Source organism: Paramacrobiotus metropolitanus, unplaced genomic scaffold (assembly GCF_019649055.1).
Source record: "Paramacrobiotus metropolitanus isolate TYO unplaced genomic scaffold, Prichtersi_v1.0 Parri_scaffold0000047, whole genome shotgun sequence".
In the NCBI taxonomy this organism is placed as follows: Eukaryota; Metazoa; Tardigrada; class Eutardigrada; order Parachela; family Macrobiotidae; genus Paramacrobiotus; species Paramacrobiotus metropolitanus.
The window spans coordinates 673,271-695,442 of NW_026570267.1; the positions used below are offsets into that span (position 1 = coordinate 673,271).

General features: G+C 42.1%; 4 protein-coding genes across 5 annotated transcripts; 3 read left to right on the plus strand and 1 right to left on the minus strand.

Moving 5' to 3' along the window:
- Positions 1–62: 62 nt before the first annotated feature.
- Positions 63–3,948, minus strand: LOC129591710 (legumain-like). Its single transcript, XM_055487464.1, has 14 exons — positions 3,458–3,948; positions 3,320–3,342; positions 3,137–3,211; positions 2,839–2,861; positions 2,700–2,754; positions 2,488–2,571; positions 2,375–2,410; positions 2,079–2,280; positions 1,970–2,001; positions 1,820–1,865; positions 1,097–1,425; positions 840–1,013; positions 681–761; positions 63–361 (listed from the first exon to the last, which is right to left on the minus strand). The coding sequence occupies exons 1-14, from the start codon at positions 3,591–3,593 to the stop codon at positions 314–316; spliced, it is 1,344 nt and encodes a 447-aa protein (XP_055343439.1). The 5' UTR covers positions 3,594–3,948; the 3' UTR covers positions 63–313.
- Positions 3,949–4,702: 754 nt separating this feature from the next.
- Positions 4,703–6,620, plus strand: LOC129591711 (renalase-like). 2 transcript variants are annotated; one of them, XM_055487465.1, is made up of 4 exons: positions 4,703–4,962; positions 5,037–5,142; positions 5,202–5,654; positions 6,003–6,620. In XM_055487465.1, exons 1-4 carry the CDS (start codon positions 4,827–4,829, stop codon positions 6,385–6,387), a joined length of 1,080 nt encoding a protein of 359 aa, XP_055343440.1. In that variant the 5' UTR covers positions 4,703–4,826; the 3' UTR covers positions 6,388–6,620. The 2 variants fall into 2 exon arrangements, with proteins under 2 accessions (XP_055343440.1, XP_055343441.1); XM_055487466.1 differs by having other exon boundaries at positions 4,828–4,962; positions 5,215–5,654.
- Positions 6,621–6,977: 357 nt separating this feature from the next.
- Positions 6,978–13,674, plus strand: LOC129591560 (protocadherin Fat 4-like). The gene is made up of 21 exons (XM_055487242.1): positions 6,978–7,170; positions 7,236–7,313; positions 7,372–7,526; positions 7,606–7,689; positions 7,756–7,845; positions 7,987–8,076; positions 8,139–8,324; positions 8,401–8,538; positions 8,811–9,032; positions 9,124–9,339; positions 9,422–9,679; positions 9,897–10,170; positions 10,362–11,509; positions 11,686–11,808; positions 11,967–12,269; positions 12,447–12,478; positions 12,549–12,722; positions 12,794–12,831; positions 12,907–12,973; positions 13,081–13,146; positions 13,224–13,674. The coding sequence occupies exons 1-21, from the start codon at positions 7,104–7,106 to the stop codon at positions 13,354–13,356; spliced, it is 3,942 nt and encodes a 1,313-aa protein (XP_055343217.1). The 5' UTR covers positions 6,978–7,103; the 3' UTR covers positions 13,357–13,674.
- A 751-nt stretch (positions 13,675–14,425) lies between these two features.
- On the plus strand, positions 14,426–18,795 carry LOC129591580 (trithorax group protein osa-like). Its single transcript, XM_055487267.1, is given in 5 exon segments — positions 14,426–14,827; positions 15,375–15,544; positions 15,771–17,242; positions 17,449–17,583; positions 17,585–18,795. Coding segments are annotated over 3 exon segments (2,373 nt in total). The 5' UTR covers positions 14,426–14,827; positions 15,375–15,544; positions 15,771–15,807; the 3' UTR covers positions 18,388–18,795.
- The last annotated feature ends 3,377 nt before the right edge of the window (positions 18,796–22,172 follow it).

Here is a 22,172-nt window from a genome sequence, read left to right on the forward strand (position 1 = left end):
GCTTATACTCTTATATAGTACTACTATACGGTGTATACCGTTATTAAACGTTCGAAGGTGAATGTGTGAATAATCTTTATTTGGGTACATGCAACACCATCAAAGCTGTTTCATGATATTCACAAAAGTGACAATCTTACAAACGTTCATAACCCAGAATGATACTAAATAGCAACAAAATTTATCCGAAAATGGATTACATGAGCACCACAGCTGGCAATCATCACAAAACGACAGGAACAACAAAAAATGAGTATTTTCAAGTAACTCAATCCATTGCAAGTACATCAAAGCAAGAAGAACTCTGAACGAATTAATTGATTCCATGCATGGTTTGATGAGTGCAGGTTTTCCTCATCGCCTAAAAAAACCACAACATTAATAAAGGCGCACCTAATTACTCGTACAGACAGCGCTTCATATGCTTGTATAATTATTATGTGTACCGCACTGCAAATATCGAAGCGTTTAAAGATTGACTTTTCGTTCTACTGTACAAAAATCATTGTGTGAATGTAAACGAAGAAAGTTTAAAAAAAAATGTTTATATGCAAAATACGGTAACCGATACCGAAATATTATGAATGACACAACCGCCGCATTTTGCCAGGATAACAAATTACAGGATAAAAATTACAGACATTACTGTATTAATTACACGTGTGACACAGTATACGTACCCTGATCAGTTCCGCAGCCGAAATTCCGTCGGCGCACGCATTAGCCAGGAATCTCGGCGCAGTAAATAAAGCATACTCATTCTGTAATACGATCATCACACATTACACATCAATGCATTTGGAAAGTAAAAAATTTCCAGGCAGCATCCATTCACTTACCCTGGCTAAGGAAAAGCAGTTCTTGCTGAAAAATTTATTAGCTAAATGCAGACACTGATGCACTTCTTCGTCGTCAATCGACTGACGGGTGTTGATAAGTTCAAGGGCATGGGAAGAACTTTTGGCCACCGTGCCGGCCAGCTTGCGCAGTACGCCATTGATGAAACCACGTTTCTACAGTAGGGAACAGACAGAAACGGAGATGTACAATTTACCGGCTTTTTTTCCCACGTTGCGTCAATGATGCGATCACTTACCGCCGTGGCAGCATGGACCTGCTTCATCCAGTAGTCGGATTCCTCGGGTGTCTGAGATTTCTCCGCTTTTTTGCGCAGAATGGTCAGGTAGACATCCTCGGATTTCACCGCATCGGCTTTGCTGACCTTTGGCAGTTGGACGGCGTCTTCGTCAAAGCTGTGGCCCATGAAATCACCCACTTTCATCTGGGCAATGGTCAGATCACCGTATTCCATCACATGCGACGTGTTGGTCTCTTTTTTAACGATTTTGAATTGAGACTGCAGGGTTTCCTTCGAGAGATTCTCTTTATCGGAATCCTCCATCCAGTTAACGCTGTAGACATCTCCTGCAATGAAATTATTTTTCAGAATGTTTTTCTAATTTTTAGGATGAATGAAGCAACAAAATAAAAGTATTTTTTCAAGAGGCTGTGCTTTACTTGTATCTATGTAATCTATGTAATATTAGCTTATTAGTTCCATAAACTTATCAATTTTGTACTAATGAGTAATGGTGTGTGTGATATTTGATATATTTGTCAGCAAGTTATATTATTACCCCCAATAAGATAAATCACGCCATGATAATCTGCATTCGTAATAGCGATGTTATGAAATTGCATAATCTAGATATTAGTCTTAATAATAAATCTGAGCAGATAACCATAGGTCATATGCGCAGTCATGCGACTTAGCTTAAAATAAGGATAAGACATCGATAAAAATTGCCATGTAACTAACCGAGATATGTCTGCCGTAAATCATCATAATAGCACGCGTAGGATGACTGCAAAAACAAAGCAACGCCAAATGAATCATAATCACACACACGATGCTGTCCGCACTTCGTCAAGCTTGCAAAGAAAAATTATGACTGCCGGGTTTTCTTACCTCGTCGGGATTGGCAGCGGTTGTGGCAAAAACTGTAAACAAATTATTATAGCAAATTAATATTGCGACACACTTAGCTAGGCAGTGATTAATGGAGAAAATGACTGACCATCAATATTGTTAGGCAAAATGCCGTCGAACATGGAGCCGGATTCGCATGCCTCAAAATACAGGACCATCTTGGCAAACTTCTTCTGCTTATGCATGTCCTTAATGGCGTTATTCAGATCCACCGCCGACAGTTCGTCATTCGGGAAGGCCACAATTCCGGGTGCGCCATGGTCAACAAAGTTCACGAAAACGTGATCATTCTGCAAATTAATTCCGGATGTATATATGTGTATCTGTACATGCATGAGTCAGATATCGGAAGAGATCTTTCCAACTACGGCTCATACGACTTACGGGACCGCTGTTGATCACTTTACCGGAACCGATTCCCTATGAAAAAAGTGCACGGTAAATATTGAAGTTTCAAGAAGAAGCAACTTGGCTGAAAAATTGATTTAATAAAATACCTTCATAGCAGCCGCATCTCCTTGGAGAATTTTCAGGAAATTTGTCGAGGTCACGGTATCTCCGGTGTAATCTTTAAGAGCTCCCTATAATTAATCAAGATGCGATATTCCATACTGTCAATGTATATAACTTTCTTGAAAGTATTTTTTGACAACTTTACGGTGTAAAAAATTCGCATCTGAGCATGCTTGACATTTATTAATTTGATTACCTTGTACACATCTGATCCGTTCGGATGATTGATGATGATACCCGGTGTAGGGTTTCTGCAAACAAAAGCGGTAACAACGTGCGCACCATCACATGTCAGTACTTTCTACTTGGAAAAAATGACTGTTCGCTGCACTTACTCAGGGTCATTTGCAATATCGTCCTGCAATAAAACAAATTGTCAAGTAAATTAGTGTAAATATGTATAATTTCTTAAATTGTAAAATATAACACCCCCAGGCATGCAGCGCAAACAGATCATACATACAAATAAAAAATTATATATCCCATTATAAGTTTGTAACTAAATTGCTTTTGGTATACAAATTGCAGTTTAAATTTTTTTAAAGTTTAAAAAAGTTAAGAAACATAATAGGTAGAATTAAGATTTGAAAGTTTACAGAATTAACGAAAATATCAGTAATCACATTAACTTACATATTGCATAACTACAATATTGGAGTCCGGAATGCCGTGTTTGGCCATAATGTGGTACGCATGGCAAGCGTCCGACTAAAACAATGACAGCTAAAACCCTACCGAAAGCAGTTGCGGCAAATACAGCAGCGCGCATGTGTATTTTTGATGCACTGGCATTTAAAGTTTAAACATGTTGTGTACCTGATGCCGGTAATTGTAATAACCTACAAACGAAAATGATTTTTTGTTAATTTAAAGACACATCTCTCTTGGTTGGATTCATAACAGAACATTCAGTCAGCAGTAATTTATCTAGAAAATAGAGTCAATTTTTCTTACCGTTGGAGCCGGCAACAATCAGAACCCAGATGTTTGGTGCATCCTCCGCTTTGTCCCTATTTTTCTTACTGGATGCCGGAAGTATCACCGCAAACGCAGTGGCAGCCAGAAGCAGAATGGTCAAAATTCGCAGCATTATGCGATGGAAAAAAGGAAACCAAAGCAATAAGCAAAATGTATTGTACTGGGATTATCGACAGCTCAGCTCGGAGAAAATAATTTTTAAAATATCCCCTTAAAATTAACTGAAACCGTAGATGAGCTTTTTATACAGTCCTTGTCAGTTTTGAGGTTGTTATGTAGGAAAGTAATCGAAGAAAGATAAGCACGGGGAATAAAACAACTGATAACCTGTGTTTACATTAGCTGTCAAGTTTTGACTAGGGATGAACTGCAGAGAAAGAAAATCATATTGACAACTGGCACATGGCCTGCTGCACAGTAACAAACAGCGCCTGGTAGACTAGATGCTTATCGTCCCGGTGACGGAATGTGTTGGGTTAAATTCTACAAATACATTCGATACGATAAAACCATTGTCGGAAATTGTACAGAATAAAAACGGTGAAATGAGGGCAGTACTACCAATTAGCAGTAGATCGCATGATGCCGTTTCAAGTTCGTTTACACCGCGTGTCCTGTATTCTGCAGGCTCAGCACGTTTACTTCGGGTTGATAGCGTTGTTCAAAAGTTTGTTGTCAGAATTGTTTGTACTTATTTTGCACTTACTTGCATGCGCTGTGCATTGCAAAGTGAAGCATAAGAATTCTAGCTGATACTTCGCCAAATCAAATAGGTATCTACTGAAATTTTAATTTCGACCTTGCATTTACAGGACCACTTTCTGTAAAATGCCGCGCTACGATTATGATGATGATATTAATGCTGTCAAAGAAAAATTAATTTCACAGCTGAAATTTTGGCAACTCCAATTTAGACGAACATAAAAAATACTTTTTGTTATAAAAAATTTATAGTGCAATAAATTTGGAACAGAAAATAATCGTATTGAATTACTTTTGAACATACCATCGTTGGCATCGTATACTTCCGCCACTTCCGTGCAAGTCCATACTTTAGCCCCGCCTTTTCTATACGTCATCGCGGAAAGGCGAAATTGACCATCGGAACGGATCGCACAGCACTGAACTCAGTACAGCACTGAAACCATCTGTAGTGTTCAATCCGGCCTGTTTGCACACTGCGCTGAACAGTGACAAACATCCGCTACAACTTGTGCTACAGTAATTTACAAAAGGGTTCGTTGATTTAAAGTCCCAACAACTTTTGCAAAAATCTTGATAAGTTTAGCAGAGGTATAATCTTATTGGTTATTCATAGCGAATCAGTACGTTCTAGTCTGAAAAGATGAAAGCCGTGAAAGTCTTGATCGCTGGAGCTGGGATCACTGGCTGTGCTATTGCATCTGAACTGAAGAGATTCGCATCCGCACTTGTAAATACATCTGTCGAAATTGTCGTTTGGGAAAAGGCGGACCGAACTGGTAAGATTTGTAGCTTTGACACCTGGCTTTCGTGCCAGATCGCAATGGCTTTGATGCCTTTAAACAATCAACAGGTGGACGCATTATGACGTTCAAACTACCAGAGAACGTGGAATGCTTTGCTGATCTTGGATGCCAATACGTCAGCGTCACGCCGCAATCTCGCACTCGCTTTTCCAGGTGAGCCGTTAATTTTTAGCACGTTTGCACAAAGTGCGGATATATAGTAGAATTTACAGATTTTACGATCAGCTGGAGCGCGAAGGCCTTCTGGTGCCCATGCAAGCGCGAATCGAAGGCAGTAATCCATACTCTGGGAACGATGTTAGCGATTTCGTCTGTCCACTTGGAAATTCCGCAATCGTTGATTATTTCCTTCAACAGTCACGAGCGACGCTTAAGACGAACTGTTCTGTGGAGTCCATTGAAAGCACTTCAAACAACCAGTTCATCGTGCAATCAGGAAGCTCTGGTGTGACGGAGAGTAATGTGGATGTGGTCGTTTTGACCATGCCTATTCCACTGATTGACGGCATACGTTTGAATGGTTTGTTAGCCGAAGAGAGGGCGAAAATGAGAACAATGCATCCGGTAGAATATTCTTCACGGTACGCACTGGCGCTCTTCTTTCCCGATCGCTGCGACGTGGGATTAGATTTTGGGTTTCGATTTCTGGATGATGATATTTTAAGGTAGTGTAGTATACATTTGTTAAAATCGGAATTTGTAATGGCTAGTCTTGCGCATTATCGCCACCTGCCATGCAATTTTACTAATAATCCCGTAATTTTTAATTAATAATTAATTATTAATTTAATTATTAATTTAATTTTAATTTAATTTTATTTTTAATTATTAATTTTTTTTTAATTTTTAATTGAGTAATTTTATCCCGTTTTAGAATATTTTTATTTTATCATCAGGCGTGATATCATAAATATTAGGGTTTGTGTGTTATAATTATTATCTTGTACACTGTTTTCGCTTTTATACTGTTAGTACTTGTTATGTATCATAAATATTTTTGGTTTTGATTGCAGGTATATTGAAGTGGATAATATAAAGCGTAATCAGAGGGATAAACCATCCGCCGTCGTAATGCATTCTACATGGCAGTTTGGGCAGAAGCATTTGCAAAGTAGCCTGCTTGAAGCCGAGAAGCTTATGTTGGAACGGTTTCATATCGTTTTCCCATCCGTACCGCGTACAGATTTCCGGAAAATCCATCAATGGCGATACAGCCAAGTACGCACTCAAAAGGAGGGATCAGAGCGTTTAGGATATTGTGACCTACGAAATCAAACCGGATTTCTACCTGGAGTATTTTGCGCGGGAGATGGATTTACGTTTTCTAGTATGGACGGATGTTTTGAGTCCGCTAGTCAAGTCTGTGAAGCAATTTTTAAAAGAATTTCAGACAGATAATTAGCCGATATGATGTGTTAATTTAATACTTTAATTTGGATTTACTTTAGGGATCTCGTTGCGTTCTTTCGCCTTTCGGTATAAATTATGGAATGAATTGTAAAGATTCGCTGTCAGGTTCCGACTTTTGCACGCTAAGGAAGATATTATGTTAATCGTTTGATTTCCACTGCTACTTCCTTTTATAAAATTGTGGTGTACATGCAGATACGTCTAGTGAAACGTTTGAAGGTGGTACGACATCGGTACATTGCAATCGTTTGGATTTACAAATTCTAAACAGTCCGAGCTATCACCTCTTTATAGCGTAATTAATAAATGCGTAACTCACCGAGTAAATAGGAGACGCGATGATAAGCGGTTTAAACGTTAAGTATTGTTTTTGAATTACTCACACAGTACGCATAAATTCACAATGTGCCGGATGTGCTGCTGCTGTGTACTGTACTCACTGATACGCCAATTAATAATTCTGTTCGGATTAGATAGTAGTACAACGGAATGATAACATTTTCCGTTATCAGTATGTACATTTGATGTAACATGAATCCGCCGAGCCTGAATTGTTGTATCATTTTATGAATTATGCACACCAAACAAGCTTGCAGACCAGAAGATCCAGTAGCTGTGCAGAGTCCACGTTTTTTTATGTCCAGAACGTCCAGAACTTATCACAAAATACAATTTATATCGTTTTTGTGCTGATCGGAAGCGAAATGGTTTGGAGAATAATCGCTTGTAAATGGTTAACGTTTATCTGCACAGCGTCCGCTGCATTTTCAGGTAAGTGTTTAAAAATCCTGATTTTGCTAGCAATTGGCGGAATCGTGTTTTTTCGTTGCTTTCAGTCGGAAATGCTCAGGTGACGTTGGACTTGAGTTCCTTGGATTCGCCGATTGTTTTTCCCCAGATTATTCTCCCAAGCGGTATAGGCGAATTTTTGACTTCGACATTCGACAACACAAGTTATTTTGTATTCTGCAGCCGGCGGGATAGAGATCCCTTTCGATTCGGCGCAAACGGTTACAAGTGCTCGGATATTAACATGCGGACGATGTTTTCAAGTGGCGGTCAACACGACCAGCTCCATTCCATCCATTATTATTCGACGATCAACCGAGTCCATCTGGCAGGACTGTGTACGCCTTGATAGCTTACTTTCGTATTATAAACTGGCTACTTACGACCAGTATGATCAGCGGCCATAATTATTTTCAGGAGCGTGATCTGTCAGACGGATCCGATCCGGATCCGATCAAGTACTGTGATGCCGGAATTGCGTTTTACGCTGACTCCAGCCAGGTTAAAAATATTTTTGCAATTATTAGCTTGCCGTACAAATGTAGTAGTTTGTTGATAATTTTGTAGGTCGGAACTGCAACTATCCGGCTGTATGTAAATCGTCAACCGCAAGTCAACTTCATACCGGATGACCTTTCCAACGTCGCAATTGCAGAAGTACAAATTTTTCGGAAAACTTATTTGTTTTTTAATGCCGCTTTGGTATACTGCGCTGGTTAAATTAGTTCGGTATTTCGTCCTTTTTATTAACGATTGCAAGATTAGCTGTACAAGTATATTTTTGTGTTGATTGTTCAGAATAGCTTAGAAGTCAGTCGGATTGCCGAAATTACTGTCAGCGATCCGGATGAATTGAGCTTTTATTACCGCGACAGAAGGATCGAGATTGTAAGTTTACTTTTTTGTGCATCATTCCCTTGTGCTGACAGATCTGCAGGTTGATGTTGCAGGATTCCTGTGAAAGCAACTGCCCCTGGAAATTACAGGCGGCAGCAGCAACTGGAACTCTGCCGTGTAATGCTAATAACATATCCTGTGATTCCAACTTCCAAGGAAGCGATACTTACATTTTATCATTAATTCGAGAACTGGACTACGAGGCTACTGCAGTTCACCAGATTTTTATCCGCACTACGGTAAATCCGCTGGACAAAGTTTTTTAATTTTCTTCAAAGGCGTTTATACTATTGTTTTTGTTGATTCCCAACGCAGGATGCGATTGGGAAGCCGAAGTCACAGCAAAATATTTTACAGCGTTCTATAACTGTACGCGTAACCGACGTGCAGGATACTCCACCGCAATTTGTTGCTTATCAGCCTTTTTATTCCATCGACGAATTGCTGCCTGAGGTATTGGTTTGAACTTAAATTGTTTTAAATTTTTTTGGGGTTGAAGTAATATTCGACATAAGAATATTCCAATAAGTGATTGTACTAACTGGATAATTTTCGATGTGTCCCAGTCACTGGTTATAACAGCTGGATTTAATTATATAGTCCTTAATGGATGTTCTCTTTTGGTCCTGTTTAATTTCGACTGCATTCACGTATTAGAGAAGGTATACAATAACAATTCCTTTTATGTACAGAGCATACATAATTAATGCCAATGTTCATTTTAGGGCACCCATTTGTTTTCTGTGAAAGCCATCGATGGCGACCGTGGACAAAATTCTTCACTTATATATTATGAATTATGTCAAACTGACAGTATTTCCGGACTTTGCGCAGATGTTCCTTTCCTGAACATAAGCACAAATGCCGCACGCGAAGGAGAAATATCTGTTCAACGAACATTCGCAATCGAAGACATTGTTGATAATACAATCATAATAAATATTACAGTTGAGTTCTTCGGAAAAATACTAAAGTTTTTCTGTTAATGCACACGTCTGCAATTTGAAGAGAATTCACATGGCTGGTACCGATTTGTAGGCTGTGGAGGATACACTGCAACAAGATCGTTCTACCATATCCGCTCGGATTTTAGTGTTGGATGTCGACAACCATAAAGCGGAATTCTTTCTGAATTCCAACGCCGCCGGTGAAGCGGTGTCGTTGGTTGAAGCTGAAATCGAAGAGAACAGCTTTCCTGGTTCCCCACTTCAACTGACCAGTGGTCAGCAAATTTTAATCCAAGATAAAGATCAGGTAAGTGATACAGTTTAATACACCAACTGAAAACATTCTGTTGAACAACCGGAAACAGCAGATATCCAATAATTATCTGTAGGGCATTAATGCTCGTTTTAAAATTTATCTGGATCCAAACGATACTTTCGACATTACGCCAACGGAAGCTCAAGGATCAGCCTTTGTCTCCATCCGCGTGAAAGATAACAAACAACTGGATGCGGAAATTACTCAGATGTACAATCTGACCATCCATACTCGTGGCGAAGTCACTTCAGAAGATGACGGTCCTAAAGAAAGCAGTGCTACGGTCCGAATTGCGCTAATCGATGTGAACGACCATTCTTCGATAATTAAGGTATTATTGTTGTAGCTTATAGTACGTATAGTTCGTGGGCGTGTATAACACCTGTACAATTTTGGTTTATCAACATTAAAAGTAAAAAAATATAGAATTAGTTCACCAACAACAAATGGTTAAAAATTTGTTACTTAGGTTATTAAACCATCATAAATACAATGCCGTATGAAAAGTTAATGTCACCGTTTATGCTTTTTTTTGAATTTTTTTGCAGGGCTGTTCGGAATCGCAACCTATCAACATTACCGTGGATGAACTCGTCTTTATCACTAGACGCCAAATTCTTCTGGAAGTTGGCCAGCAGTCTAACATTACGGATTCTGATTATGACCTGGTTAACCGGAATATAAACACAACTCGCTTCCGCCTGTACCAGTTCGAAGAGCCTAATTTTGCTGTCAGCGAAACTGGATCGGTAGAGGTTGTTGGACGCTTGGATTTTGAAACATCCACGTTTCACCAAGTGTTTGTGGAAACGGATAACGTCGGTTAGTAAAGAAACATGAGGCCGCTTCTGCTTCTGTGCTTTTTAATTTCGTTACTTGAAAATTTGCCAGGCATAGAAATGCAAACTTTATGTATATGTACAACATCTAAAATCTTTTTGCTACGTTTCATATCTTCTTGGTGAATATTTTGGAAAATGTTGAATCTGCATGTTCGTATTCTGTTTCTGCAGGACGAAATGGTAAAGTGATGACCTCGTACTGCGTTATTGGCGTGACTGTTACCGATGCCAATGACGAAATGCCCGAACTTGTCGCCGATTCGGTACAGCCAGAATATATCATCCCGGAGAATATAATTATGGATTTTCCAGAAATTCAGGCATTAGACAAGGACACTACCGCTTCGCTGACTTTCACTCTGCGACTCGATCGCGCACAAGGACCGAACGGAGCAGTGGTGCCAGCCGCTGACTTCGATTTAGCCAATCACACCAGCATCGTTGTGCACACGCCTAACGAAGTCAACACGACGTGGAGGGCAACGATAAAGGTCATCAAAGAGTTTGACCGCGAAATAACCGCAGAAATTCAAGCCACTTTAATCGTTCAGGATGTTAACGCTGATCCGCGATTGTCAGCGCAGATCATTGAGCGACGCATTATCATTCGAGTGGAGGACGAAAATGACAATGCCCCGAAGCTCTTTTACAATAATGAACAGGTTGATGAAGACCCTGTGATGCTGGAAATCGCAGAAACCGCCTCCAATGTGACGTACACTTTTACTTTTACGGATGATGATTCTGTGCCGCGACCATCTAATTTTTCGGCAACTGTCTCAGTTCCAAGCGAATTTAGCGAATATTCGCACCACTTTCAGGTGACCATTATAACCGCCCAACGGATTATACTACGAGTGATTCAGCCTTTTGACTGGTTGAAGTTGAAAAATATGACCTTTTCACTGATTGTTTATGACGACGGACAAAGCGGCAACATGGCTGTGGTATCGATATTTTTGAGAATTCTGGATCGAAATAACAACAGACCGAACATTACATTTCCGGAAAACGACAGAAAATTTCTTATTAGAGAAACCACACCGGAAGAGACTTTACCACGAGAGTTGTTCAGAGTTACTGCAATCGATTTGGATTCCGATGAATTTCTCCCGCTTTCCTACAGAATGTCCCTTATCAATGCACCCGATCTTCAGGATAAAGTGACTATCGACAGCGCAACAGGACAGGTTTCATTGGTGGCACCGGTTGATCGGGAAGAGCCGGTATTCGAGCGTGACCCGGAATTCCTTGTTTTCTTGACAGTCATTGATAACGCCAACAGCTTAGCTGATTCCCAATCCAGCGAAACAATAAGAGTGTGTATTTCTGATTCTGTAAAGAAAAAGGATGCACCATGTTAACGCAGATAACAGAAATTTTGTAATTTAATCAGTCATAGAAGTTGTCACTTATTTGAAAACTTGCTTAATTTTGTTTGACATTACTGTAATATGTGTTTTCTCAAAATAATTTTCCACATTTTTATTTTCAGATATCTTTCAAAATCGAAGACATCAACGACAATATTCCAGTTTTTGCCAATGACACCCAAGATACCGTCCTACTGCTGCCGCGACAAAATGCTGCACAATACGAACTGCCATTTCGATTAAACGTGAGTACAGTACGAGTACTTACATAAGCTGCTGAAAGTGAATCTGTCCTGTCTATGACTACCTAACACTAAAATCTATTGCCAACAACGTTTAAAAATTGCACTGCAAATTATTTTAGCTTTGTATGGTACACGCAGAATTTGATTATGCTAGCTAGGTTCGGGATGCTGATGCTCCTGATCAGTGTGGATTTCTCACATATTCGCTTACCAAAGAGGAAAACGTGCCGGTTTACTTGCCATCCGAAAATTCACCGGTTTTACGGTTGAACGATGCAGTTCCTGGCGGTCTGGCTGAGTTCACTTTGAACGTCTTTGACGGATCCAAACCGAACTGCGGAGGAGGGCATACAGTCAGCCGCAAGTTAACTATTAAAATCCTCCAACAGGAGAATCTATACACGTTGACCATTGCGATTGATACTGATGCGCCGGGGACGGAGCGAGAGAAATCTGAGCCTGTACAGAGGTAATGCTGGATATAAATATGTAGAAGCAACACAATTAGACAACGTACTTTTGGTGCTTACGAACTTGCACCAGAAAACATTTACCAGTTAATTTAATGGGTGAGACTATAGGCACCCCTTTCACCCCCGTTTGCTATAGGCACCCCTTTGCACCCTGTTGTACTATAGGCTACCGCTGTCGACAATCAACGCATAACAAGGTTCTTGACCTTAAGCCCGCTTCTTCGCCACTCCTGATCTCTGTTAATAACCATGCGTTGTCGTTGACAGTTTAATGGTGCAGAATCAGGGGCTTTTAAGCAGCGTTGGAGTGGTCGGTATTACTAGCCCGCCCGGACCCGAATCGGAAGGATTGTCGACCGACGCCATTATAGCGATTGTACTGGGTGTTTTCCTGGCGCTGACGTTGATCGTTATTATCGTCTATGCCGTTGAGAAAAATAAGTGAGCAGGCATAACCTTTAGCAGTGTAATTTTTGGGTCAATTAATCGGCTCTGTTTGTGTCGTTTTGCAGATTACAGCGTAAACTTAAGTCTTACCGGGCAATGGAAGGTAGATAGAAAAGTGTTGCGCGGGTTATAGGGAAGCGTTCGTTAAACCGGTTTGCACTCTGCACTGTTTTTGCAGATGTCGGCGCAAAACGTCAAGGTCCCGACGTAGAACCTTTACCAGACTACGTCGGCGCTCAGACAAAGTAAGAAGTTTAGTAACTCCATCAGTGTGCCGAATACTTGCAGACGTATTTTGTAGCTCCACTGTGGTATTAAAGCGCCTTGACCTCTTGACTTTCTTTTGCTGTAGAATAAATCCGTTGTTTGATGCTGATGGAAATGCTGCTTTACCGGTTGCCGGTTTTCCCGAGCTCGAGTACGTACAAAACACGATATTTTTCGTACCATCGTTGCCCAGTATGGACCCCAGTAATAGATTATTCTCGTTTACAGGAGCGACAGTACATCCGATATTGTATCGGAAACGGCTAGTGTTACGTCCAGTGGAACTGCTAATGATGTGGAAGATTTAGAAGCAGTAGTGGCGCGGACAAATCGCCAAAACCTGAATAATCGACTGCGTTGAGACTGGCTATCAAAAAACTTATCTGTGGTTTTTAAATGTACTTTTTTCAACCGGTGGGAAATGTGGTAAGCAAAGCGACGGTTGCCTGTGTTTTCGTGTTATGCAGCTTGGATGGTGTATGACGTTTTCCCAATTTTGCGCGCAAAATTATCTCCGCATGAGTAAAAAATTGTGAACTATGAGGATAAAAGGAAGTGCCCCTTGATCTGAGTCATCTGCGAAAAATAAATCGTTTTCGATTTTGACTTCATTTTCATTAATCAGTGATTGACGGTTGGCGAGTGCATGTAGATCATGCTTTTTTGTATTAAAGTTTCTAAAATGCATCTTGTGTTTAGTACAGTATCGCAACACACTTGCTCTAATGTAAACATTCGCCAATGTTTCTTTTCTCAAGGACTGCAGAGGTAAGTAAAGTATAAACGAGCGTATAAACTCGTATTAACTCCAGGCAAAAGGTCAAGAAAATACTATCATGCAGTGCGGAGTCGATGTCAATACACGGATGCCGAGCCATCTCCACACGAGATCGCCCATTCCTTGGTCGCATAAAATTATGTATGCTTCCAAAGAAGTGCGTTCCGGCTACAATGAATTAATTATGTTTACAACAGGGAGACTTTTTCTCCGATGGCCAAAGTTATACGTATTCTTTCTACTGGTGCTTCGTGCCAGCATGTGCAACGTTCATTTTTAAAGGTTTATTGATGCTCATTACAAAAACGTACAGTTAGAAACACAGCTGCAAGTTTGCAACCAACCAACCCATGTCATTTGCCAAAGGAATGAAACTGCAGCGCTTATACCTATGGATACATAGCCACTGGTCATTCACAAAATCAAAGGAATTTGTTGAACTCAAGTATGGACTGAGCGGCTGCCAGCATGCCACGAACTCTATAGTGACTACCACCCTTGATGGCAGTTACCTTCTCCAGTTCGCGTGCGTCCGTGCACTCGGCAAGCGTGCTCGGGCCTGACGTGAGCAAATCAAGCCTGAAAGCCACTGTGCTGCACTTGCTGACTTGCAGTAAGCTGCAGTTCAACAAACTGCAACGATTACTTAATTATGTCGTTGACGTTTTTGGGACTTTCTAATAATTAATTTTCTCATTCTGTGACGGTTCACACATTTCGCTAATTCTTTTGTTGCTGTTGTAACTTTAGCTGTTGATTATAACTCTTATTGTTGACGAAGCTTCAAAAATGTTGATATTGTGCTGTTATGAACACAAATCGGACAAACCCAGCGCAGTTTTGGATGCGCTGGCAGTGTGCAGTGTGTGGTGAGGAAGCGGAGTACTACGTAAGTACCTTTGGGCTGTGCGTAATCAATCACCAATATCATCCAGAGGAACTTATCGGATTGGACTCACTGCTTTCGGATTATAATTGCTCTGCCTATATTTGCTTGTTTTAATCGCCTATGCTGTTTGACATACTGATTCCGAAATCGCTCATTGCAAAAGATGTAAGACAGCATACGAGTAGTCAAAAATGACTGACTAACTATTACTTACAGTTTAACTAATTTTGCTTCTTAACTACTTCAGAATCTGAATTTAACTGGTTTATAGTTTATACTTTTTTCAACATTACTGTTTTCATTTGGTGAAAAATAAAAACTGGCTGGACAGAAATTACTGATTATTGATAAATATTTAGCCGTGTTCTCTCGAAATGCCATTATTATGACACTGATATTATTATTATCAATATAGTGACTAGTATTTGCAGCAATAATTTACTCATATTAGTCAAATAAATAATTATTGATACTTTAATTGATAGCACGCAACAGTCTGAGGAGTGGCGCTGGACAAACTGGTAGAAAGCATTATGTATTGGTATTTGGTACTTGTAATATTTGCTAACAGTTAGAAATATTACTGATGTTAATAAGTTAATTCTTCGTTTTTACTTCACCAAATAATTGACTCATTTAGTCATTGCAATATTAAATTTTGTGCTTCTAGACGAAGGTTATGGATTTGCAGTTAAACAGCAATGCATTGTAGATTCCTCTTGTGTGCGGAGCTGAAGGAACCATACGGATTAGGAGAGCTTTCGGTGATTGCCTCCAGATATTACTAAGTTGAAAACATCCACCACCAGTCTCCGACAACGAACAAGATATCCTGATATTGGTCAGGATTTGGCTCTTAATCGAATTTCCTTCATGTTAAAGGTGTGTGGGATATCTTTTACACGGTTGGCATTTAGACCTTTCTCATCCGTGCAATCTGTTTCCCATAATCGTTACCTGATATTTTAAAGTGATTAGAAAAATTCACTGGTTATATATCGATTTCTTCCTGGGTAACTTTGTTGATGGGATTCGGTAGCGGGAATTTTTATCAGCGGTGGCGTCGCAATCGATTTTCACTCACCTAATGGAGCTCTGTATTTTGCAGTTTCTAACCAAGTGGGACTGAGTGATATTCATTTGCCATGCGCGAGCCAAAGAACAGGCAGAAAAACAGTCCGGGCCCGGGATCCAGCCCGGCAGACTCGTCCCTCTCCGGCCGCACCCCGTTGCCCAGCACGCCGAGCACCGCCGTGCCCAGTCCGTCGCCGTCGCCCGGCCAGTCCTCGCAGCGGCCTCCGCGGACGCCGATGCACGAGCCGGCTGACAATTCCCCCTGGTACCCCCAACCGCCCTTGCAGCAGCCCATGACCCCCAAGACCATCATTAAAAGTGAACCATCCCTGGACGGAATGCACACCACCCCAGAAGCAGCCGCCAGCATGTCCAATCCGCCGTCGGTGTCGATGCCGTCGCCTGCGGGTGGCGCATCCGGACTGATCTCGGCCGGGAGCAATCTGATTGTGCCTTCCAGTCCGTTGGATCAGTTTAAAAAGGAGGATCCCATGGAAAAGATGGCCCAGATGACCAGCAGTCTGGGCGGACCAGCTGGCGGTTCCTTCCTAAAGAGTTTGCAGTCGCCGTCGGCGTATTCGCCCGGCACACCGCAGGGCTACGTTCCGTCGGCCAGCCCCAGTGGTCTGTCCCGGCCCAGCGTTATCACGCAGCAGCCGTACGGCGCGGGATCCCGCCAGATGGTCAGTTCACCCAATCCCAACCAGCCACCACCGCCGTCACGCATGGTCAACAACCAGGGAATGAATAATATCAATCACGGTCCGCCTGTGCCGGAACAACCCTACATGCAGCGACAGAGTTTTATCTTTGTATTCAACACAGAGATGGCTAATCATGCAGCGGATTTGGTGGGTCAAGGGCGTTACTCGAGTATCCTGGATTATCACACGGAGATACCGGAGACTAGACGATTCCTGGCTCAGCACGGTAACCCGGGAGGGTTATACCTGAAGAGAACTATGGATGGTGGGATGGGGAAAGCCGATCCGCGGCAACCGGCCCCGGGCTGGCCGCCGGAAATGCAGATGCGCCAGGGTGGAGGGATGCCGCCGTATCAGGTCCCGTTTCCTGGGAAAGGTGGAGGAATGCCCCCTGGACAGATGCGCCTGCAGCCGAATATGGAAATGCTCCCGGGCGGCCCAATGCCGGGTATGGAAGAACCCAGTGCAAGGGAATCGAAACAGGCCAAGCTGGAAAAACTGCAGCAGCTGAAAAATAAATTTTTGCCGGCAGAGAACGTGGGCGAGATGCCGTACGGCATGCAGCACGCTCCCCCGCCCGGGCATGCTCCGTATCCTAGTCAACATCCAAATGACAATCCCAATGTTATGCCGGTTCCCTCGCCGCAGCCGATTCAGTATATTAGCGGTCAGTTTGATGCCCAGGAACTGGTCATTCAAAAGCAACCGAATCGTATGTATGTTCGATCTCAAGCGACGCAGCAGCAAATGGCAGCCGAAGTTCCTATGCATCAGCAAGGGCAGTTTCCCGATCTTCGTGGTGGTATGTATCATGTACAGTGATATGAAAGTTGTTGAAAGCTAGACTGGATTTCTGTTTCTGAATAATAATATAAACATTTTGCCGGATTGAGGTTGTTAAATTCCTGGCATATGCCTTTTTGCACTCCTTTTCTGAACAATCAATAGGGGAAACAATAGTGTAAACGACCGAAATTAAAATTGAAATGTTTAATTCTGATCTTTCAGGAGATGGTCATCCCGGGCATCACTTTCCTCCAGGCAATGGAGGTCCGCCGTTCCCTGGCGGTCCAGGCGACTTTGATCCGGCATTTGCCTCGGGTACCGCTGGCGCGCATCCCCAAATGTCGCCCATGCAGCGTCCGGGAATGGATCCGTGTGAATATGCGGGTGAAAGCGCCTGGCTCCGAGGCCATGTTTGACGCTCCCCGCCCCAACATGCACGGGCATCCGCACATTCGACCGCCGCCCCAGACCGTCAACAACACGTATATCAACGCACACATGACTATTGAGCAGCTAAACATCCAGAACCCGTCCTACGACAACACGCAGTATTCTCACTCGCAGACACAATCCTCCATGACCTACGCCGGTCCCGGCATGGAGCCGGTGCAGATGGCCCGCGGCGTATCGCAGGTGCAGATGAGCCATTCCCAGCAGCAGCAGCAGCAACAGCGGCCCATGACGGAAATGGCGTATCCGGTATCGTACGAGGGCCAGCCGCAGATTGCCATTCGGCCCAACGCTCCCAACACCATCCAGTACCTCCCCAGCCGGCCACCTGCTCCCCGCCCGCCGCGTGCCCCACCCAATCTGGACTTTTTGCACCAGTGGACGGGCGGACCCGGAATGAATCAGCCGGGAATGCAGCCGAGCGGACCGTTTCTGAATTCCGGCATGAGCACCAATGGCGGTGGGGTGGGTGGCGGCGGCGGCGGGCCCGGTGGCGCCATGTATTCGCCAATGGACGGCCTACCCATTAACCGCAACATGAATCCCAATTTCCCCATGCAGTCCCCCGGCCCGCCACAAAATCCTGTACATGTGCATAATCCCATAGCGGATGGGAGCTACAGCTCCTATCAGGATTTTCAGCAGCAGCTATACGCCACTAAAGTCGGTAATGCGGGCGCGACGGCCGCTGGCCAGCAGCCAATGGGCTGAGCTGGCCAGGCAGCGAGTGCCATAGAAATGTAGCGGCGAACAAGTTGCCAAAAGCACATTGCTCATGCCTTACTCTGTGGACAAGCATGGACGAGCGGATGGCACAGTTTACAGTTGAATGTATTCATTGTGAAAAGTATTCTATCCTGGCTAAGCGGTAGTTGAACGGCTCTCTATGTGTAGTTGTATTTTTCTTTTTTTAGTTTCAACATTTATTCTCTTGGTTCTTAGTTTTTACCTCGTCTCTGTGTTTATTGTAAACTGATCTTGTGCGTAACGATTTATTTGCTGTTTATACGTACGATTCTTTTGTTATATTGGTCGCAGTTCTTGACTAGCCCTTTGTTTTCTTGTCGTTGTAAATTCAGAAACCTAAGCATGAATGCTGAATGAACTGTAAAACGCTGATTTTTAAATTCATTATACCGTTGATCTGCTATGGGTGCTGCGGCACTGCTGCCAATCAAATTGGCATGCCTTGCGTACACGATCAATCACTGACGAAAAACAGCGGTAATTTGCCTGTAAAATCTCTTGCCAGAACGGTGTAACAAGACGCCAGATCCCTTCTTTCTATGGGCTATATTGGAGAAATGTAAAATCAGATATTAAAAATTATTAAAGTTATAGTTTTGTTGTTTAAATTTTGGTGGTGGGGGACCGGGGTCAAAATTTTGAGGGAGGAGGTAGGATTTATTTTTTGGTGGTGGAGATCAAAATTTTGAGCTTATAGGTAGTATTTATTTTTTGGTGGTGAAGCTCACAATTTTGAGCTTAGAGGTAGTATTTATTTTTTTATGGCGGAGGACAAAATTTATGAACTGCTATTTTTGATGGTGGGATTTCAGACTGTTTGTTTTAATGGTTTCGTGAAAATCGAGATATGAAAGATTTGGTTTCTTGTTCTGCATGGATGCGTTCGAGCAGCCACAGGCGGTTGGCGAGAATCTTTTCCGGTTGTCACTTTAGGAGTTGCTAAGCACGTGATACAAACCGCATCCTGAAATGCTGCTTGTACTGGTCATGGCCTGTAGGAAAAGCTAGAAACAAATTGGGCAGGTACAGGAAATCTGTGGCTGCAGAATGGTTTAGATGTCACATGGTACAAAATTGCATGTGATCCTGTCCCAAGAAACCGCCGCCGCCTCGCATACTGTAAAATTACGCTGTAACGCGGTCTGTTTGATGATTGCGAAATTTCAAATTAACAACAAGTTTTTGATAGGGTCTCGCATGAAAAACGTATCTATTCAAACGCAATTTGATGTGGAAAAGATTTGAGATAATTTTTGATTTTCTTATATGCATGTTGATGAATATTGTTGTCGGTTTGATCGTGAGTTGTGTGATATGTATGTGTGGTTTGCCGGAGAGTGTTTCTGTATAGTATCTGCATACTGCAGTGATCTGTTATACTTTATTGAGGTTCGTATTGGACAGTACGAGTAGAGAAAATGGACAATGTAATACAAGAATAATTGACCGGAGCGAAGCGAAGGTCTTCCTAATTCACTTCCAATGCATTGCTTCACTTGTGTCCGTTACGGAAGTGCGAAGCATGACGTCATCTGTAGCCGGCAGATAGATTGGCCTGTTTCCTGTTGGCGAGCCCGGCAGGAAAGTGGTTTTCCTCGCATAAATCTGCCGAAGTGCACCCACAATTCTGCCGACCCGACCCTATGCTTTGCCTATGGGAACTCCAATATATCAGCCGAACCGGCGCAACTGTGAAATTTGATACTGTTGTTGCAGTCGAGCCGGCAACAGCACGGCGGGTCTGCATCATGTACACTATACAGCCGCCTAAGCCTATTGTACCAGCACTAAACAGAGAGAAGCGCACGCTATCCCCTGCGCCGTGTCTAAACCTTGCTGCGCCTGGGCGTGTATGCTGAGTGTGCATCATGCACAGACATCTTCGCAAAATACAGTAATTTTTGAACAAATTTATTTTTCCCAAATAACCCCTCCGCTTGCAATTACAAATTTCAATTGTGGATAGTGTATATTATCCTTACACAGTCTTCCTTATCCTTACGCAGTCTTACTTACATAAAAATTATCACGTACGTTATTTGGCAATTGGTCCTACATAAAATATTCAATACGCCTGTGTTTGAAGAAACTGTAAACGGAAAAGAAAAACTTTCTCTTGAAAATTAAATAATGGTCTGAAGGAAGGTGATAACTTTCTACCGTACTAACTGTACTAACGAACCAACTCAGACACATCCGCAGTTGTTCATTCAGTGATGTCCACAAGATGTTCATAGATGTTCTGTACAACACTCGCTTATATACCACAGTTGGTAACATAACAGTCATACATTAGTCAGCACTTCTCCCAGAAGTCTGATCATCATTAGGGATAGGTGTACTGAGTGGACGTTACACTCACTGATTAGCTATGAAGATTGTACACTCATAGATCAGCTACTGATTACGCACACGTAATACATTTCCAATCCTAACACTTTCAAAAAAGCATTATTTATAAAAATTAGAAACACACATATGCAACAGTCATATCGTCAGTTTAATTAGGGCACCCGAATTTAAAAGGTAGTTTAAATACAGCGACCAATACTCCCATAAATCTGCCGAACTGCACCCACATTTCTGACGACCCGACTCTATGCATTGTCTATAGGACCTCCAATATATCCGCCGAACCGGCGCAACAATGAAATTTGATACTTTTGTTGAGCGCAAGCCGGCAACAGAACGGCCGGGCTGCAGCATGAGATGGAGCGCTGAGTCCGTGCTTTTTTTATGCCATGGAAATTGCTCTTTGGAAAAATCAAAATCATGCTTATCAAACACTGGATAAACCCAGTACACCTTAGTAAACCAGGGAGACATTTTGTTCGGCCACCCGGTAAATTATTAAATCAAATCGAAATTGCTAAATACAGTAGATTTGTACACGTGATAAGGAAGTACTTCTGCGGCTTACGCCATGCACCCGGTCCAGTTTCTGTTGTTACTTCCGTTTCTTGCTATAATTTGTTGATGTTTATTCATCGTTTATTAACTTTTTATAAAAAGTAGTCAATCGGTAAAGTTCATTCTGTGAGAAAAGCTTAGCACCTGGTGAACAAAATATGAAAACTTAAAGTGAGCAAAATATGAGCCGAATCGAAGTACTAAGTTGTACATTGTATATATTGTATTGATCCTATACTATTGCATGACTATACTATTGATTCGACCTATTGTTTTGTATATACTATTGTATTGATCCTGGTATACCAGCCCATCCAGCCCATCATTAAAAGTTAGCCTAATAGCTCGCTCAAGAGAATTTTTCCGGGGCGGACTGACACCAGTTGGCAGTCGGTTAAACTAGAATAATTACAAAGACTAGTCTTTGTACACTATTTAGTTTACGGCTTGTTTTCGTCAGGTCTATGGAAAGTCTGTAACCAAAATGTTACACGATTCTGATTCGCACATTTTAGGGGGGTGGTTTAGCACAGCACAAGCATCAAGTACACAAAGGAAGATACTGTAAGGGACTATCTATAAACTACGTTCCCGAAAATTCGTTCTGTACGTAGTTTGTGTATGGTCCCTAACTATACCGTTAATTACAAATTTATAGTACACGAATAATAATACGTAATTTCACTAATTTGCACAGCGAGTCCGCGAAGGAATGTTTTCGCTGACTGCGAAGCAGACAAGAAAACGCCACTTCGTGTTTTTTTCCAGTGTTGACAAGCGCTTTTGTTAGATTTCGTTTGCACATTCATAAAATTTACTAATATAACGTTAGAATATGA

Excerpts from the sequence above, each read along its gene's own strand:
- LOC129591711 (XM_055487465.1), top strand. The coding sequence starts at position 4,827 with ATGAAAGCCGTGAAAGTCTTGATCGCTGGAGCTGGGATCACTGGCTGT. Across the intron at positions 5,143-5,201 it reads TCTCGCACTCGCTTTTCCAG|ATTTTACGATCAGCTGGAGC; the intron begins GTGAGCCGTTAA and ends TAGAATTTACAG. Across the intron at positions 5,655-6,002 it reads CTGGATGATGATATTTTAAG|GTATATTGAAGTGGATAATA; the intron begins GTAGTGTAGTAT and ends TTTTGATTGCAG.
- LOC129591560 (XM_055487242.1), top strand. The coding sequence starts at position 7,104 with ATGGTTTGGAGAATAATCGCTTGTAAATGGTTAACGTTTATCTGCACA. Across the intron at positions 7,690-7,755 it reads TTTACGCTGACTCCAGCCAG|GTCGGAACTGCAACTATCCG; the intron begins GTTAAAAATATT and ends ATAATTTTGTAG. Across the intron at positions 12,832-12,906 it reads GTCTTACCGGGCAATGGAAG|ATGTCGGCGCAAAACGTCAA; the intron begins GTAGATAGAAAA and ends CTGTTTTTGCAG.
- LOC129591710 (XM_055487464.1), bottom strand. The coding sequence starts at position 3,593 with ATGCTGCGAATTTTGACCATTCTGCTTCTGGCTGCCACTGCGTTTGCG. Across the intron at positions 2,755-2,838 it reads GATATTGCAAATGACCCTGA|AAACCCTACACCGGGTATCA; the intron begins GTAAGTGCAGCG and ends TTTTGTTTGCAG. Across the intron at positions 762-839 it reads ACTGCTTTTCCTTAGCCAGG|AATGAGTATGCTTTATTTAC; the intron begins GTAAGTGAATGG and ends ATCGTATTACAG.